The 18,051-nt window shown below is 39.1% G+C and overlaps 1 protein-coding gene across 2 annotated transcripts in view; it reads left to right on the top strand.

Annotated features, from left to right (window-relative positions):
- Positions 1-2,102: 2,102 nt before the first annotated feature.
- The window catches only part of LOC135464911 (uncharacterized), a 37,468-nt gene continuing 21,519 nt past the window's right edge, over positions 2,103-18,051 (top strand). Inside the window, exon 1 of one of the 2 annotated variants that reach the window (XM_064742483.1) lies at positions 2,103-2,822. In XM_064742483.1, coding sequence (XP_064598553.1) covers positions 2,443-2,822 — 380 coding nt within the window. In that variant the 5' untranslated portion in view covers positions 2,103-2,442. Of the gene's footprint in view, positions 2,823-10,070; positions 10,676-18,051 lie in introns of those variants that run through there. The other variant, XM_064742484.1, reaches the window with a different exon arrangement.

Below are 18,051 nucleotides of genomic sequence, written 5' to 3'. Positions count from 1 at the left end.
TGATTGTACAGAAGTAAGGCATGTTGCAACCTGTGTAAAATAATTATACACAAGTAAGGCATGTTGTAACCTGTGTAAAATGATTGTACACAAGTAAGGCATGTTGTATCCTGTGTAAAACGATTGCACACAAGGAAGGCATGCCGTAGCCTGTGTAAAATGATTGTACACAAGTAAGGCATTGTGTAACCGATGTACAATGATTGTACACCAGTAAGGCGTGTTGTAGTCTTTGTAAAATGATGTACACAAGTAAAACACGTTGTAGCCTGTGTAAAGTTATTGTACACAGGTAAGGCATGTTGTAATCTGTGTAAAGTATTTATGCACAAGTAAGGCATTGTGTAACCTACATAAAATGATTGTACACGAGTAAAGCATGTTGTAGCTTGTGTAAAATCATTGTACACCAGTAAGGCATGTTGTAACCTGTGTAAAAATGATTGTACACCAGTAAGGCATGTTGTAGCCGTTACACAGGCTACAGCATGGCTTACTTGTGTATAAATATTTTACACAGGTTACAGCATGCCTTACCTGTGTATAAATATTTTGCACAGGCTACAGGATGCCTTACTTGTGTGCAATCGTCTTTACACCAGTTACAACATGCCTTACTTGTGTGCAATTGTGTTTACACCAACTACAATATGCCATATCTGTGTGCAATCGTCTTTAAACCAACTGCAATATGCCTTACTTGTGTACAAAAGTCTTTACACCAGCTACAACATGCCTTACTTGTGTGCAATTGTCTTTACACCAGTCACAACATGCCTTATTTGTGTGCAATTGTTTTTACACCAGCTGCAACATGTTTTACGTGTATGCAATCATCTTCACACCAGGCACTAGTTTTAGTTAAGAGAGTTAAATGCAATGGTTTGAAATTTATGTGTAAAAATACTTTTTAAAAATCTTTCCTGTCAATTCTTTAAGAGAAGTAAAAGCAATTATCTGAAATCTATGTGTAAAAATACTTTTTAAAAAAGTTTTTTGTTTATATTTTGCCGAGGGTTAAATGCAATCAAACGTTTGAATATGATGATGGGCTTCATGCAGTGAAACATATAGATTGTGTTTCAGTACATGTCAAGAGCTAATATAACCACAGATTTTTACTCTGGAACAGCTCTTATTACCCACAAGTAAAAGATAACTGAGACAGTGTTCTAAAATTTTCGCTGACAGTTGAATATAAGTAAAAAGGTGACGTGAGTAACCTACAACTCACAGTGTGGTTCATAAAACCCTTTCAATATACTTAATTAAAATTTATTTATTTATTTGATTGGTGTTTAACACCATGCTCAAGAATATTTCACTTATCCTTATTCCCCGGGGAGAAACCAGAGGTAGCTGGTAAATCTTCCCGCGTACAACTGGTAGACGAAACCACATGAGTTGGACCTGAACCGCATTGGTGAGAGGTTGCAGATTTATTTCACCGCGCGGGCACGCTAACCACTTTGCCGTGGGGGGGAGTGGGGGGGCCAATTCAATTTTAGAAGTAAGATGCACCTTTTAATCATCTGTTTGGCGATACTTAACTCAATTTTGATAGTTTTGTTTTCTTTTAAGGCTTTATACTCTTCAGAATTTTGGGGGGCTGTTTCGTAACAGACAAATGATACATGGAGAGGTGTGCTTTACTGTATCAGTACCTCCCACACAACGTGGAGAAGTTTACGTGGAAACACCGGAAACGGGCGGAGATGTCCGAAGTTTAACGTCTCCGACCGGAAATGGTGGCAAATCAGCCGAGGCGTTCACGAGAGAAAGAGAGCCTTTGGCACGGTAAACACGGGTAATAATTGGTAGTCTATTAATGATGAAATGTGTCGACGGGAGACAATTAGGGCTAAGCTAAATAAATAAAGCAACCATTGGCGATTTGAGAACCCCTGTGTCTCTCTCGGAATCGTTTGACCAATTCTACTTAATAACCGGGCAATAAAAGCAAACTAATAGCCAAATAAAGCGACTCTACTCGGCCATTGTCGACTATAAAGGTTGCCGACGAGGATCCACAGCGACCTGTTACTCCGGGGCCTTAATAGAGTTTATGAGCGACACGTAGACGCCAGGAAAGTGGGCGACAGTTGTACGCTTGTGACCAGAAATATATCATCCAAGGGAATCCGGGGCCGCCAGCGAAAAGTAACAATGAAATATTTGTCCCCGTTCGCATGTTGAGGTTTAGCTTTGAGGTGACAAAAACCACTTTGAAAGTTCCAATTTGTGTCTTGTGATAAAGCTTGGTAATTTAGACCAGCAACAAGACTTCAGGCGAAAGGTTGCAAGACCGACGATAAACAAGTCTTCGAACAAAGCGCTGACGCATATTCCTTCAAGCGCTACGCACGTGATTGTAAGTTATTGCCGATTGGTTGACTACCGAAGAGGTTTTAAAAAAAAGTGGTGAAAGAACTCACAAAAGAGATGGGTGGTTTCTTAGGACTGTTGCCATTTCTCTACCTTAACGCGGCCCTGGCGTCCGCCGAAAACGGCGACATATCGAATAGTGCTGTAGAAAATAGGAATTATCTCTCTCGATTTCCATCTCAATGGAAGGAAGTGGGACGTCGTGGTGGATCAGACAGTAAACTTCGAAAAATGGCGCTTGGCCTGGGAAAACGTTTCAGCGCTGACGACGTCAGAGGCGTCGCTGCGTACCCAGACGTGGTTGGCGTCTCCCAAGATGCCCTCAAGCAGACAAACACTGGCATTCCAGGAACAGCGGTAGACCAACCAGGGAGCAAAGGAAACAGTGAAAAACTCTTCCCTGAAAACACTGTCCAGTCCATTAAGGAACTGCTAAGGTGAGAATTCACTTGACCGTGTTAATTTGCCTTTGATATGGTAGATAAGGTAAAAGCGCCTGTTTTGATTGAACATTGATTGGCGATTCTGACTTGTGTAATGTTTGACTGTGATTTGCTGTATGTTACGCTGATTTATTCTGAGTATTAATTCTGTAGGTAGATTTATGGATGGCATCAATCTCAGGAAAGAAAATATAAATAAGGTTATTATAAAACAAGATAAATCCAACTTTAAACAAATGCTTTTCAGGTGTGCATTACAGTGTGTATTTTAAAATACATGCGATTTACGATGAGAATGTTACATCATTGATATCATAAACACACCAGTGTAAAGGAAAGAAAGCTTACAGAAAATCTACAGACAAGAGTTTCGTCGGAGTTTTGGTTTGTCTTAAATGCATAAATCGCACGTTACATGCAACGCGTGACATAATGACATTTTCTAAAATATTTCTGTGCTTAAGATTTTAGACAATGCACACCAGTAAACAAGCCTGGACATTTTCTTTGTAGTCTTTATAATTAATATTTTAGTTTATCTCGGCTAATGGGGGGAATGAGGGCGATCTGTATAGAACTCGTACATTGCTTTTTCTTTATCGAATACAATAAATTTCACGAACCTAACGTCACGAATTACTGAAAACCGTTCATCCAAAATTCCGATGCGCAGACCATAAGAGAATGAAAATTTAGATATCCCTTGTTTCAATCAGATTATTATCTTCTCCTATTGTATTGCCATGTAACACATTGCTCTCATCATTTGGTAAGCGGCAACGGCAGAAAGGGGCGGAGAAATCCGGGGGAATTCGTATAATAAAGAACGGCTCTGTAATACATCAAGCATATTTGTCGTCCCGAGGCCACAACTCTACTTACCAGCGAGTGTCGGATTCGAGCCTGCGATCTCAGTGGTTACGGGTCAATCGGCTTAGTCGAGAACAGCATTATACCTAAATCAATCGTTGCTTGAAGCATCAGACGGTTTATGGAACAACACACTTTAAAGAGACGAAAACATAAAAATGATGCCAAAATCAGATGAAAGAGCGTGTAAACTTCATTGCAAATATTGTTTTCAATCTATTTTTTCATATTTTTCATCTTTCAGTTAAAAATAGTATTTGAAAATATAAATCTCTAAATAAGGATGTGAAAAATGTGCAATAAATTTTGAATGTAAATTTATTGTTGATATCCAAATTTGTGCATTTAATCTGAATTATAATAATAATTTTGAATATATTAAAAATATGAATATGATCAAACTCCCGGTGGAACACATGTGTTAGCTAACAAGACCAAATTCTAGTGAAAATATACTTATTCAACTTGTGTTACATCCTCTCTTATAACATCGTTACGCTAACACAATATATACCAAGATGTGACCCGAAGAAGTTATTTAGTACGTGGGAAAGTCTGTCACCAACCTCCCATCATAATGCTGTTCATCCCACCATAATGCTGGCCGCCGTCGAATAAGTGAAATATTCACGTTAAACACCAATCAAATGAATAAATAAACAAATAAAAATAAATAAGAAGTTATTTTTGAGTGTCTTTTTCTCTTAAAAAATATTGGAGACCACGTTTCCACTCTTTCATCTGAACTTGATGTAATGTTTATGTGATATGTGATAATTGGCGAATGGCCACACATGACCACGGAAATACGCCTCTTCCCAATTTACCTCAGTTAGGGTTTGCTATGACTGTTCACGAAAAGTATGAAACGGTTGCGAGTTATACTCCCTCACAAGTATCATTTAAGACATGAATAGATATAGCTATAATGTACCACTTTACAAGTATGTAAATCAACAGTTAGAATGAAACTTTAACCCAGGTAAACTGACAAGACGCCGCCTTTCACCGGTTACACGTGGATATTTGCCAACTATCACACTGTCGTCACACTGATGCGCTTTTGTTCCTTACGCTGTGGTCTTTTATATTCTACGATAATCATTATTTATTGACAGGTAAGACAAACAGACTGTATATTGCTACACATAAAAAACATGAGAAATAAGAAATTTGGTGCAGCGCATTCCCAACTACACCAGTATAAATTAACAAGCGACGGTGTTTTTAACTGCCACGTGTGACCGTTTGCCAACTATCATCCTGTACTTTTTTACACTACACTAATACTAGTTGAGTACCATGACTTCTAATTACATAATCTAAGATGTAACATTATTCAGAATTGTATCCATTTCAACAGGTTTCCTACATAAGGGGCAGGCAAATCACTTGACATTCCAGATACAACAATCAATCAATCAATCAAAATCCTATACATTTGGACCCGGAACATTCGTTTTTATTTGACGGCTGAACTATTTGTCTTTAAAAATGTAGTGAGTCAGTGCTTGGAATTTATCGTCGTACTTAACAATTTTTCAGTCGTATGACGACGAAGGAATCCTTACAGTGCATGTAATGTGCCTCCTTGTTGTAGGACGGATTTCCACCGCTCTTTTATCTAGTGCTGCTTCACTGAGACGCCTTACCGAAGGCAAGTAAGCCGCCCCGCCCGAGTCATTATATTGATACGGGTCAACCAGTCGTTGCACCATCCCCAAGCGAGGAAGGTACAGCTTGCTCTTTTAAGGGCTTAGGTGTGACTCAACCCAGGATTGACCCTTGATCTTCCGCTTCAAAATGTTAATGAAATCACCACTATAATAATGTCAAAGGCAATAAAGCCTACGGAGACACGTATTTTATTATCGACAACTTATACACCAGCATGGTACACGATTTTTATATTGATTTCCATCATTCGCATAGAACATACCTTGCGCTTTTCCAACACCATTGGAAACTGTTGACTGCTTCTCTTTGCATGATTCCGTCCTAATTTCGTTCTTTATATGCTTTGTTCATGCAACCGTGGTAAAAGTGAAATATTCTTGAGTACGGCGTAAAACACCAATCAAATAATTAAATAAGAAAAGCCATATATCAAAAGTGTGTAGGTGTTCTGATTAGACCAAATTCTGCTGCCCTACAGATGTGTACATCATATTTTGACCTGTATTTGACCAAAACGGCTTCCTGTCTCGATCTTACGACAAGAGGGAAAGTTTGATTTTTTTACATTTTAAATTAACATTACTTGAATAGCAATATACCAAGGGTTAATGCATATGGCATGAACATGTCTCACCTTGTAGCATTTGTTACATCCTGTGCGACCAACGTTAAGCTTTAGAAGTTATTAACGCAAAAACTGGTGTGCCAAGATTATTCCATCAAACGCCTTCGCTCCAAGTTGTTTTTTTTTTTTTAAGTTTTACAATGAGTATAATTCTCTTGTAATTAAATAATGACAGTGCGTCCAGACTCTCTGGAACTCTGGTTTAACTGACGCGTGACCACTTGCCAAGTATCACACTGTTGTCACTGCTCTGGGTTTACTCTTTATGCATTTATACCATTCACCCAGAATATTCCTTGTGTCTTTCGAGCATCAATGAAAACTGCTGACCGCTTTTCTTTGCGTTATTACGTTCAAATTTTGAGAGCACAGATTTAATTTGGGTTCACACTTTTACATTGTTAATTGTCCTTACTTATTGAGGAATGAAATGAAAAAGTTCCGCATATCTGCATATAAAGTGTCAATAAGATTGTATGATTCGCAACCAATGCATTTGCCTAAATCATAGTGTTAGAGGGCGTGTAAATTTGTAATATTTTAGCACATATATGAACTGTTAGTATGTAACCCTTAAACAAGGTAAATTAACGAGAGACCTTTTTCCACCGGTTAAATTGGCCAGCTACCACACTGTCGTCGCTGCTCAGGTGTTTATTGTTCATGTATTTTGTTTTTTATTTTGCGACTCTTTCTTTATTTGGTTGACAATAGGTATATTTACTTATTGATATGATTGGTGTTTCACGGTGTACCCAAGAATATTTCACTTATACGACGGCGGCCATCATTATGGTGGGAGGAAACCGGGCAGAGACCGGGAAAACCCACCACCATCCGCAGGTTTCTGGCAGACCTACCCACGGACAACTGGCATACAAATATCTCTTGCAAAGATGTATGAAAGATTATATAACCTAATACAAAATGAAGTAATTCAGACCTAATTTGGAAAAACTAGTCAAGCGTCTTCCAAAAAAAAAAAAAAAAAAAAACTATGATTGATTCGGCTTCCATCCAAGTGGCCGTTTTCTGGTGAAGGTAACCAACCCATTCGTAATACATTATCTACGTGACGGCTTGGTGAGCGATATAATCTTTACATCATCGCATTTTTCTGACGTATAGTATGTTCAGCATGTCACCAGCATGTCTCATTGCTTTCTCCTTTGATTTTTTGGGGGAGTTTTGTTTTGAGAATCATTCGTTTATTTAATTCATTCTCTGTTTACGCCGTATTCAAGAATGTTTCACTTATTTGATGGCTGCCAGTATTATAATGCGAGGAAACCAAGCAGAGCCCGGGGGAAACCCATGACTACCCGCAGGCTGCTGCAAAACATTGCATATGCTAGAGCGCGTGCACTAACATCGACGATTTCCGTCTACGTTATGGCAGACAGCTGCTGAAAATTCTGTCAATGGCTTACCGTCAGGCGCCCCCATTCACAAAATTTCTTAGATATTCCTGAACATACCAGCCATTAATTACAGCTTACAATCATAGCGTGGAAGATCTATGGCTCTATGCCATGTAATTATGTTACTCATTACGCTTGTCCCGTGGGTATGGGGCAGATGAATATGCCACAGTGTTAATATCACTGCTGTGTTCAGCTGGGTGGTGGCAAAAAAGGTCGAACTCAGTTACTTTTATACCGTACCTTTCTTTTTTTTAATATCACTGCTGTATTTATATAAACAGTTGAAAGAAAGGTGCCTTATACATTTCCTTATTTTAGTATCACCGCTGTGTTCAGCTGAACGGTGGCGAAAAAAGATACTTTTATACCGTACCTTTCCTTATTTCAATATCACGGCTATGTTCATATGAACAGTTGCGACAAAGTCACATCTGGGATACTTCTATACCTTCTATCTTAATGCCTTCATGCTGTGTATAATGCAACTATGGGAATTTCAATGTTTAAACATCAAGGACCGTATGCACCAATAAAAATTAAACTTTGTCTCGATATATATCGAAATTAAACAAGTTTAGGAAGTAATCTTTATTTCCCCATAGCGGGTTAAATTAAACCAAATCTTACACCAGGCGATTATTTCTAAGACGAGAAAAATTTAAATTTCACGCATATCATGAAATTGGATGGATGGACTATTTTGATAATCTCAATGCGCTGGATAACTTTGAACGACCAAAATGTAGAATTTGACATCGTTCTAGCAAATTGAAGCAGTTTTCCAATGATGATTTCTACAAACGATTTAAGTATAGCATAAGGTGTGTCCTCAACATATTTTTTCACCTAGTAAAAAATAAATATTTTGATTGTATTATATTTGGCTTATCTCATCTTTGCATTGTGTCACATTTGGCTTTTCTCATCTTGAGGTTGAGTCATATTTGGCTTATCTCATCTTTGGATTGTGTCACATTTGGCTTATCTCATCTTAAGGTTGAGTCATGTTTGGCTTATCTCATCTTTGGATTGTGTCACATTTGGCTTATCTCATCTTAAGGTTGAGTCATGTTTGGCTTATCTCATCTTTGGATTGTGTCACATTTGGCTTATCTCATTTTAAGGTTGAGTCATGTTTGGCTTATCTCATCTCTGGATTGTGTCACATTTGGCTTATTTCATCTTAAGGTTGAGTCATATTTGGCTTATCTCATCTTTGGATTGTGTCACATTTGCTTATCTCATATTAAGGTTGAGTCATATTTGGCTTATCTCATCTTTGGATTGTGTCACATTTGGCTTATCTCATCTTAAGGTTGAGTCATATTTGGCTTATCTCATCTCTGGATTGTGTCACATTTGGCTTATTTCATCGTAAGGTTGAGTCATATTTGGCTTATCTCATCTTTGGTTTTTGTCACATTCGGCTTATTTCACCTTAAGGTTGAGTCATATTTGTCTTATCTCACCTTTGGACAGTGTCACATTCGGCTTATCTAATCTTAAGGTTGAGTTTTGGGACTAACTTGTTTAGTATTGTATCAAACCGAGATCTGAAGCTGAGCTTTATTGATATTGGGACTATACGACCCATGGGTTATATAACTTTGGGATTATATCAGTTTGGAATGGAGTCAGTCTTGAGATCAATCAATCTTAAAATTTCGCACCTTGAGGATGGACAGTTCAATCATTTTTTGTATTGTGCAGTTCGTTGCTTAAGGCCAACAGATCACGGCGACCAGTAGAGCAATCAAATAAATCTACATCACAAGGATCTTGTACAACCTTACCTTTTAGTCAATATTTACCCTAGAAGATGAACTGAGAACACCACATTCCATAGTACAACTAAAAATGTTATTCTGGATAATATCATGCGATCAAATGAAACCTTTTTGCACATTTATTTTATCTTCTAAAGTAGTCCGCCCTCCAGAAGGTGGAATTCAATAATGTATTCAGTGAAGAATTTTGCATTCATTATAGTTATATATCCGAAGGTGTATTTGTACAAAATATCTTACGCCGGTATTGAAACTATGATTTCTATACTTCTGGTGCTTCCCATCCTAAGCATCAAAATCACAGATCTTTGCTGGACTGTATGAACGACTACCCCGTTGATACACAACACATTTTCCAGGTTCGCCCCGCCGGCAACAGAACATTTGTGGCATCGTTTAGTAGGCATGTTCGGGTTCAAACGCCCAGGCTTGTCCATGAGGCCAACATTGGACAAATTTCCCAGATGGGACACACTGCTAACGTGAGCAGGAATAGGCTTCAGACGGCCTCATGGGAAGGTCGCTATGTTTTCACCCCGTCCGGAAGGTACTTTACCAAATGCAATCTCTCCTGTGAATAATTAATAGAGCGCCATTAGTAGTATTGCTGGGGCGGCGTGATAGCTGTAGTCGAACGCAGGCCGGATGCGGTGCGCCCAGACGTAACGCGTTAGCGCATGCGCAGAAGGACCAAAAGCTATTCGCGCATGACCCGAGCAGCCATTCAAATCAGTGCTTAACAAGTTTCAAAGCTAGTCGATTGATGCATGGGACAGCTAAAATAAAATGACAGGCCATTTAAATGATAGTTTGGTAGGGGTTGGGGATCGTGCTAGCGCTAAGACCCTGTAATGTTTGAATCGACGAGGTTTGGGAAGGTTTCGAAATCTCTTGTCGGTACTTCTTTTTCGTGGCAAGTTTAGCCTCACATTTGTTTCATCGAATTGTTGAAAACTAAAAAGAAACATTGGGGAATTCACAACGGTGACGTTAGGTGACAAAAAAACCGATTGACAGTGTACCTATAAACAGTGAAAAAAGTATCATTGCGCAGACTTTGGCATTGTGAGCAGTAATTTATATTTTTTAATATTTTTGGTGACAAAGTGCTTCCAACTGACGTAACACTGCTGTACAGAAGCACACTTTGCTGTTTTACATCTCTAACGGCACAATGGAAGGAACACAGCTCAGCCTGACTAAAGCCTTATATTTCGTTCTTGGAATATGTTCAGCATTCATGTTTTTCTCAACGCCCGCCGTTGCCTCACGGTTCGATGGTGTTGGAATGTTTTCAAAGAAATGGAAGCCAGAGCCAGATATGGCTGAGCGCTTGGTAAACCCTGGACAGTCAGGTAAACGCACTGCCATGATGTCTAGTTATTTGAGAAAGTTATCTTCCCAGGGAGATATGGTCCCCATGTCCGATTACGGTGATGTCATCGCTGAGGAAAGATCTCGAGGGTGAGTAAGTATATGGCTGTAGCTCTGTTAATGGCCTGGCTGGCCGAGTCGTCTAACGGGTTCTCTAGGGAGACCACTAAACCTTTCAACAGTGAGGTAGCATTTCTGAAATCACCGAGTTGCGGGTTCTATCCGGACTTGGACAGCGACTTTCTGTATTCACTGCTCTCACCGTTTGGATGGTCGGTAACGTTTGTGTGATCGTTTGCTCAGCTGACATTAGTTGAAGATCACTTTTCTGATCACCATCAGCATTATGAGCATACCTGTATGTCATATGTGGGTAAAGTTTGTCAGCAACTTGCCAAAGGCCAGTGGCTTTTTCACTTTCCACGATTCCTGGAAATGTGCGGTTGTTGTTTCCTCCGAGGTCTGTCTTGTTTTCATCTTCCATAAACTTTAAATGTAAACAGTCAATGACTGTGGAGTGCAGCGTACAACCGCAGGAAACAGAGTCAAACGGCCGGTTATGAGTTCAATTTCTAGGTCCTAGAATACAAAATGTGTATATTGGAATCAGCTAAATTGTCATTGTGTCTATAACCGGCATTTGGGGAGCGAAAACATGATGTAAAATGCATGACATTAAGTCTTGACGCACACAAAATAAGGGTTCACATCCTGCCTTGAGCAAAGAATTTGTAGATTTCCTCTGATTGTTTGATCGTTGAAACCGATGCTGACAGTAAACAGTCTGTATCGCGATTAGGGGCGTTTTGCGTCTTTAATGAATTTGGAAAAATATACGTGCGCGATAACTGTGATAATTGCGATGATTTAATGTTTACTTTATGTTTAAATCATCGTAAAGGTCCATATTTGCGTTAAACAACATGTCGTGGGATGAAGCAGGAAAATATATAAATGTACATGTATCTTAGTTTCGCTCTTATTTTAACTGTGATGATACTAAAACTGTGATATGTTTTAATACGGCCCCTCATCCGGGATTAAGCAAAATTTAGACTCATACTTTATAAAACACAGCGCCATAGATCTTCCCACAGACTAATCTTTTTTTGTGGAAGTTAATTATTTGAATTATTCTAGAACAAAAGTAAAGCTTTAACTAGATCTGTTCTGATTGATTTCTTGTCAGAAATGTCCAAATGGCCCTTTTAACGTTGTTAGTTTGTTTCACATCTATGAATGGTTTTCGCTTTAGATAACTATTGTACGCTTAGCGTTTCTACACTCTAAAAATCAATTTGTTTATTTTAACAGAGAGGGTGTTGGTTGGTGATGATAGAATGTATTCTGCTATGGCGGCTGGTTATTCTGTTAAATGGAACATATATACTCTACTAATTCAGCACAAAGATTTTATTGGGGCCTGCGTGGCTCAGTTGGTCGGCGTAATGACCTAGGAGTCTCTCACCAATGCGATGAGTTCAAGTCCAGCTCATGATGGCTTCCTCTCCGGTTGTACGTCAGAAGGTCTCTGACAGCAACCTGCGGGTGGTCGTGGGTTTCCTCCGGGCTGTGCCTGGTTTCCACCCACCATAATGCTGACCGCCGTCGTACAAGTGAAATATTCTTGAGTACGGCGTAAAACACCAATCAAATAAATAAATAAATATTTTTATTAGACTACCAGGATGCAATGCTGATTTTGACAGAATATTGTGTGATAATAACAGAATACATTCTAGCATCACTCAGACAACCGACTTTCTGTTAAATGGACAGATTAATTTTATCAGTGTACAGCACATTAACTGGCTTGAGAGTTGTATTAACTGGCTTGTATCCAAGCGCGCATTCAAGTTGTCATAAAAGTCGTCATTCGCTGTTGATGAGACTCAGTCTTCATCAGACATTTAAAGGCAATGGTGTTTGGCCAGAAACTGTAAGTTATCAAACGGCATGCCTGTGTTACATGCTGCTGTTATTTTGCAAGCGTGTAAGCATGCGTGTACATTACATTTGGCCCAAAATTAACCGCACAAATACAACTGCTCAAAACGCCATGATTTGTTGCCTTTAGATCTTGGAATGTCGTGACGTCAAGTCGGTCCTGTGTCACTCATCTGACGGCCAACGAAACCCCATGAATAACTGGCAACACCACTGACATAGTAACGTTCTGAAAAAAAAACAGAGCGATAGCTCATGGACATAGCCCATACAACGTTACATTGAGCTCTTGTACCCATTTATATTTCTAAGACAATAAATGCATTATTTTCACAAAGAGTATTATACAATAACAGGAGAAGGTTGTTAGCAAAAATTGTTGGCGAAAATTGTAAGCGTTGTAGTTCAGTTTTAAAGGCCTATTCGCACGCGCTACCGCAAATACATTTGCAACCACAAAGTAAATGATGTTTTCGTGTAATGACGTAGCATGCTACGCGGCGACGACACGCTACACCGACCTCATCGATCGATTGATTGATTACTCGTTGACAGTAACCATTCGTTAACCATTTTTAAAGACAAGGGGTTGAAAATAAAGAAAGTGTCTTTTGTTGAAGAGGCAAAATGCTATGCTGTCTATTCCATTCTATTCTATTTGAGCTCGACAGCGCGGTTGTGGCCCGCCGTGTCGTTCATGCAAGAAGAGCTATGAAGTGTACACTGCTTTGTATTGAAAAGAAGTTGTGTAGGCAGATTTGTATACACACTCAACCATAATGTAAGTTGCCGTCATACTTTGTTGTGTAGAGAAACGTTGTAGGCAATTGTAGATATACAATCAAACGTAATGTAAGCGGCCATCATACTTTGTAGTGTACAGAAGTGATGTAGGCAGATGTCTACGCTCAAATGTAATTTAAGCGCAGTCCTACTCTGTAGGGTAAAGAAGTGGTGTAGGCAGATGTGTACGCTCAAATGAAGTGTGTAAGCTGCAGTCCTACTTTGTAGTTTAGAGCAGATTAAGATTAATAAGATTAAGGCTCTTAATGTTATTGTAGATATGGTCAACACTATAATCCTGTTTGAATCCAACTTGACGTTTGTCATTTATTCAGCCCTTGACGTTTGTCAGCTATCCAGGTCTTGACATGGGTGAGTTATCCAGCTCTCGACGTCTGGCAGCCATCCAGCTTTTGATGTTGTTTACTTGAGGCATTGCGGTTCTCTCTGTCCATAAATTTATCGCCGAATTATGAGTGAAAACAATTGTTAGTACAGTGTTTCAACAGAAACGAAATGTCCGAAATACCCCCCTTTCCATCCCCCAACAGTTCCCAAAATAAAAAATAATCAAAACATTTTCATTACTATTAAGCATGTAGATGTGTAGATGACATAACAGATATCATTCAGTAAATTGGTGCAATACTTTAGCTGCATGAGTTACCTGGGCAAAATCTGTGTACAAAAAAAAAATCAATTAATTGCACCAAGTACCTAAACGGGAGTAATTGTGAAAATAATAACTCGATTTGAATTATCTATAAGGACAAGTCTAGATGACAGGGAAGATGTATGTTAAGTTTTAGGGAAATAAGTTGGGTATTTTAGGAGGAGTAGCATGGAAAAAGCACTATTGTACGAAGTCTTAATTGGAAGTAAATATGAAAATAATTAACCGATTGCCATTAAACTTAAGCATGTACAACTTCTGATAATAGACAAGATGTAGTGGTAAGTTTCATCAAAAATCGCACTGGTTTGGGAGGAGATGCATGGACAAAGTCGTGCCTACAGACAGACAGACGGACAAACAGGCGGGGAGACGGACGGACAGACAGGCTGATTCCAGTATACCCCACCCTAAGTCATTTGCGGGGGTATAATACATAAATTTAATACACAAAAAGTGCCTGCGTGAACATAGATATTGTTCTATTGTGACATAGAACAGCAGAAACAATGCAAGAATTATATTGTTTAGAATTGAGTGTTTAATGATCATCCTGTAGCGCGAGAACAATTTATGTTATTCTTGTTGTTGTTTCTCATTAAGCACGGCCATTTAGTTCCTAACAAATAAACAGTCACTGTGAAGATAGAAGTGCGAATCTTCACAGGCTAAAATTCAAATCGAACAATCTCGCCGTTTATTAGTCGGCTCTCACGAATAGACACGCAAATCAAAAGAAAATTGCTTTTTGCTTTATTCTCTTTTTTTGTTGTTTCTTTGTTAAAGTCTAGGCTAATAATTTCAACAATATCTACCTGTCTGGATATATTTATTTATTTGATGTGCTATGCCGTACTCAAGAATATGTCACTTATATGACGGCGGCCAGCATTCTGGTGGGAGAAAATCGGGCTGGGCCCTTGGGAAACTCATGTCCATTGGCATGTTGCTTAATATTCTTGAGTACGGCGTAAAACACCAATCAAATAAATAAATAAATAAATACAGACCTTAACACGTACCGCGGGAAAGGAAGCCAACATCAATTGAACTTAAACTTGTCACAATGACCGCACATGAGTCACGTTCCTGGGTCATTGCGTCGTGCTGACAAGCCAACCACTAGGCCACGAAGGTCTCTACCGCAAAAGTAAGCCAAAAAACGGATCCAGATGGCCTCGGGACAACACAAGAGTATATATATCATGACCTCTATCCGATATCAAAAGTTTAGAGGCTTTGTGTCCGCAAAATGTTATATACCTCCCGAGAGGGGTAGGCAGGGAATGCCAACCGATAATGCCAACTGATCAATTGATACCCTTGCATAATCGATCTGCTCAGCATATTCTGGTGTGACATTCAACCACACAGGGACACAACACCATAACTGTGCCCAAAGGGATTGGGCACATGTGTAACTTTGTTAAATGTGCATGGTCATCAATTTTACTCAATATGCGTGAACTTTAGCAACCCCCCCCCCCCCCACAAACAAAAAACAACAAAAATGCTCCACTGCATTTGTCAAATACCGTAACACAAATATCATTTAAAAAAGTTGTCAGCACTTAGAACTGCAGAACGCAGTTGGAGAAGAATGAATAGATTTACATACACTCTTTGTATGATTTCTTTTCTCTTATTCGGACTATGTTTTGTTTATGTCCATCAAGTTTGACATCTGTACAATGTGTACATCGAATTCAGTTTCTGGAAGAAAGCGAAGTTTCAGATTATTTGGACTCGCGAGCGAAGGTCGTTTTACTGGAAACTTGTCACCGTACATTAACGTCATTCTGAGAGGGACGTCACGTGACTAAGTTAATAACAGTTTGTTTCCTTTCGCCAGTCGCTTATTTTCAGCTGTCGGTAAAATCACCCATACTCGTTACCAAAAATTGCCTATAGTCAGTGACACACGTAACAACACATGCATCACATTAGGGCTGACCTGTCCCTGTAATTCCGTTTTTACTTAACGGCTGACCGATCCTCACAATTCCCTTCTTACGTCAGGGTTGACCTGTCCGAAAAATTGCGTTCTTACATCAGAGCTAATAGGTGTGCACAATTCCATTCTTGCATAAGGGCTGACCGGTTCCGACAGTTCCCGCCTTACATAAGGGCTGACGTTCCTCACAATTCCGTTCTTACATAAGGAATGACCGGTCCCCACACTTCCTTTCTTACATAAGGAATGACCGGTCCCCACACTTCCTTTCTTACATAAGGGCTGACCGATCCACACAGTTCCGATCTTACATAAAGACTGACAATAATTCCCATAAATCCATTCTAACGTGAGGGTTTACCGGTCCTCACTTTCCCTTCTTACATAAGGGTTAACCGGTCCTCACTTTCCATTCTTACATAAGGGCTGACCGATTCCCACAATTCCTTCTTTCATAAAGGCTGATCGGCCCTGACAATTCCTTGTAACTTAAGGGTTGACCGATCGTCACAGTTCTGTTCTTACATCACGGCTGACCGGTCCTCACAATTCCGTTCTAACAGAAGGACTGACCGATCCCCACAGTTATGTTCTTACATCAGGCCTGACCAGTCCTCACCATTCCCTTTTTAAATCAGGGCTGACTGGTCCTTACAATACCGTTCTTACGTAAGGACTTACGTGTCTTCATGATTCCTTTCTTACATAAGACTGCCCTGTCCTCACAATTCTTACATCAGTGCTGATCGGTCCTTACAATTTCGTTCTACCATAAGGGCTGACTGATTCCGACAGTTTGTAAGGACTTACCGGTCCTAAAACTGCCCTTTTACATCAGAACTGACCCGTCCTCACAGTTCTTGTCCTTACATAAGCACTGACCGGTCCCCACAATTCCTTTCTCATATCAGGGCTGACCGGTCCTCACAATTCTTTTTATACATAAGGGCTAACCGATCCCCACAATTCCCTTCTTACATAAGGGCTGATTGGTCGTCACAATTACGTTATTGCCTAAAGACTGGTGTCTGATACAATTAAAATAGAGTGTGTTAATATTCCACAGCACCATCGTAAAGATTAAAGATTAACTTTACATTACCTTCCATTTACATACTAGGAAAAATAAGAACTGTTTCTGACAGAATTAAAAAAGAACACGTTTGTTCAGTCTTCTGTTAATTAAAAAGTACTCATTTTTCGAGTTTAGATAGTTTGCTGTTCTTTGCTTAATCTTCTTTTTGTTTCGCTACGAATTTAACAGTTTGAATAACCATTTAGACCGGCATTTACTATGTATGCTTTTAAAAGTGGAGAAAACATAAAATTACATACAGTTCAGGTGAAAGAGTGCGATGAGTTAGTTGCAAATATGGTCTTTAATGTTTTTTTTCCATATTTTTAAGAGAAAACGACACTAGAAAATAAGTTTTGAAAGGTGGGTGTTACATTTTGGTATATTTAATCTTTCAGTAATAATGTTATAAATGAGGATGTAACACATACATGAATATATATTTACACAAGAATTTGGGCTTTTGCGTTATCAAATGTTTTCGACCTGGATTTTCAGCGTATTTACATTGATAAATATTACCATAATTCAGATTATATGCATGAGTTTGGACAGAAACAACGAATTCACATTTATACAAATTTACATATATCACATACTTTTTACAACATTATCATGCAAAGACCATATGGCCCCAAACATTCACCATACCAAAATAGTTTCAATAAACTCTTTCACCTGAAATAAAAAATTGTAAAGAATAGATTTAAGGCTATATTTGCAAATAAGTTTTCACTCCTTTTAATCTAATTTTTGCATCATTTACAATTGCACCCGCTTTCCATCCCCCACCATTTGTAAACCCAAATCTAATAATCAGACCGCCATTAATATTAATCCTCTAGATGTTTAGATGACATAACAGACAAACGCTAAGTTTCAGGGAAATCGGTGCATACTAAGATGTATGCTCAGTTTCACAGAAAAAAGTTCAGTACTCCAGGAAGAGTCGCGTGGACAAAATTTGAATACGCACATTCCAGGATAACCACTCACCCCACGGCATCCCCTACTCTCAGTTCGTTGATGGGATG

This window comes from Liolophura sinensis, chromosome 4, assembly GCF_032854445.1.
Source record: "Liolophura sinensis isolate JHLJ2023 chromosome 4, CUHK_Ljap_v2, whole genome shotgun sequence".
Taxonomy (NCBI): domain Eukaryota; kingdom Metazoa; phylum Mollusca; class Polyplacophora; order Chitonida; family Chitonidae; genus Liolophura; species Liolophura sinensis.
This window is presented reverse-complemented; position numbering and strand designations above follow the sequence as displayed.